Source organism: Trypanosoma grayi (assembly GCF_000691245.1).
Source record: "Trypanosoma grayi strain ANR4 Tgr_1977_V1, whole genome shotgun sequence".
NCBI classification, from domain to species: Eukaryota; Euglenozoa; class Kinetoplastea; order Trypanosomatida; family Trypanosomatidae; genus Trypanosoma; species Trypanosoma grayi.
Window position 1 is genome coordinate 1 of NW_008827595.1, and position 1,591 is coordinate 1,591.

General features: G+C 55.1%; 1 protein-coding gene across 1 annotated transcript; it reads left to right on the forward strand.

Annotated features, from left to right (window-relative positions):
• Positions 1-2: 2 nt before the first annotated feature.
• Positions 3-1,448, forward strand: DQ04_19771000 (hypothetical protein; the record flags this gene model as incomplete). The annotated part of the gene is made up of 1 exon (XM_009317854.1): positions 3-1,448. The coding sequence occupies one exon, from the start codon at positions 3-5 to the stop codon at positions 1,446-1,448; it is 1,446 nt and encodes a 481-aa protein (XP_009316129.1).
• Positions 1,449-1,591: the final 143 nt, after the last annotated feature.

A 1,591-nucleotide genomic window follows, 5' to 3' on the forward strand; every position in this document is an offset into this window, starting at 1 on the left:
TGATGACGATGCGCTGCGTGCTGCTTGTGTGTGCGCTGTGTGCGTGGTGCGCCTGCGGGTGTGAGGCGGGTGAAGATCGAATCACTGATTCGTCCGGAAGTGCTGTTGAACAGCTTTCCTCGGCTGCAGAAGGCGGTCTACCAGGGGCTGCTGCTGGGCTGTGCCCTCCACCTTGCGGTAAGGGTGGTGAGAAGGGGTGCCGTTGCGTCGATGCTGGCGGCAATGCTGTGGTGTCTGATGGTTGCAAAGGTGGTGCTCCTGTGTCGGAGAGATGCAAGGACGGCACTCTTTCTCCGCCTTGCAAGGATGAAAAGGACGAGGCTTGCAAGCTTTCTTCGCCTGTCACTCTGCCTGAAGCTGTTGTGCAGCGTGGTGGAGTTACATGCAAGCCTCAAGAGGTTCCTTGTTCTTCTGTGCTCGCTGATGGTAGCGGCACCGAAGCCGCGGTTACGACATGTGTGAAGCCTGAGAACGTCTCTGAGTGCCCGAATGGGCAGAGGATCGTTTCTGTAGGCCCGGAGAGTCCACGTGACACTAATGTGCGAAGCGATGTTGTGTCCGGCACCAACAAATCCATTGATTCGACGTGTGCGGGTTCTGAGACACCTTGTGTTCTTCCACAGGCGCAACCTCAGCCGAAATTGCCAGGAAGGGAGGATGAAAATCTTCAAAGGGGTGCCGAGTGTGAGGGACATATTACTGGATGTCCTCCTGGCCCTACTGGTCAGCCTGCGAACGAAGAGTGCTTAACCTCTCCGCAGAAATGCAGCACAACGTCGTCTCCTACGGGAGGGACCACTGGACAGGGCGGTGGGCTTAGCACCAGTGGAACATTAAGCACGGACTTGAGTACGGAGTCCAGGGGTGCAGGGAACTTGTTGGATCCACAGACTAAGGGGAAGAGAAAAGGGGATAAAGATTCCAATGATCAGGACCAAAAACAACTCGGTGGGTTGGAATCTACACATGTATCGCAGCAGACGACACCTCCTGGAAAGCAGCGGGCACGAGAAATTCTCTCAGGTAGCGGTCAAGGCGGCAAAGCCAGTGACGGTGTCTTGGAAGCGATATCTCAAAGTACAGTCAGCCATCCCTCCAATGAGGTGAGCACAAAAACGAAACTAAAGGGTAGCGATCAGGCACCCACCAACGATAAGAAAGGCCCACGGCTCACAGATGCTGTAAATGGTGAAACTGATTCCACCGCAGCTGATGCCACGTCGATCGCTGGTGAAGCCGGTACTGAACCAGCGGAGACACAGAACTTATCAGGACCTGCTTCCACGAGTACTGGTGCTAGTGAGGCCACAGACAGCAACCCTTCCACCACCGTTACTGAGACCGAGAACGTGAAGGACACGAAGAATACGGACAGCAGCGTCAGTCCTGTGTGGGTGCATGCACCGCTGCTTCTGGTGGCGTTGTTTGCAGTGGCGGCTGTGTCATGAGCATCGTGGCCAAGTAACATGCCTCCTCGCTCTCTGTGTGTGTGAGTGTGTGTGTACTTATCCCCCTTCTCTTCGTAATGATTGCTTGGGGCTCAACTGCTGCCCCTTTGTGTGGTTGGTACTTTGCTTTGTGTGTGTGTGTG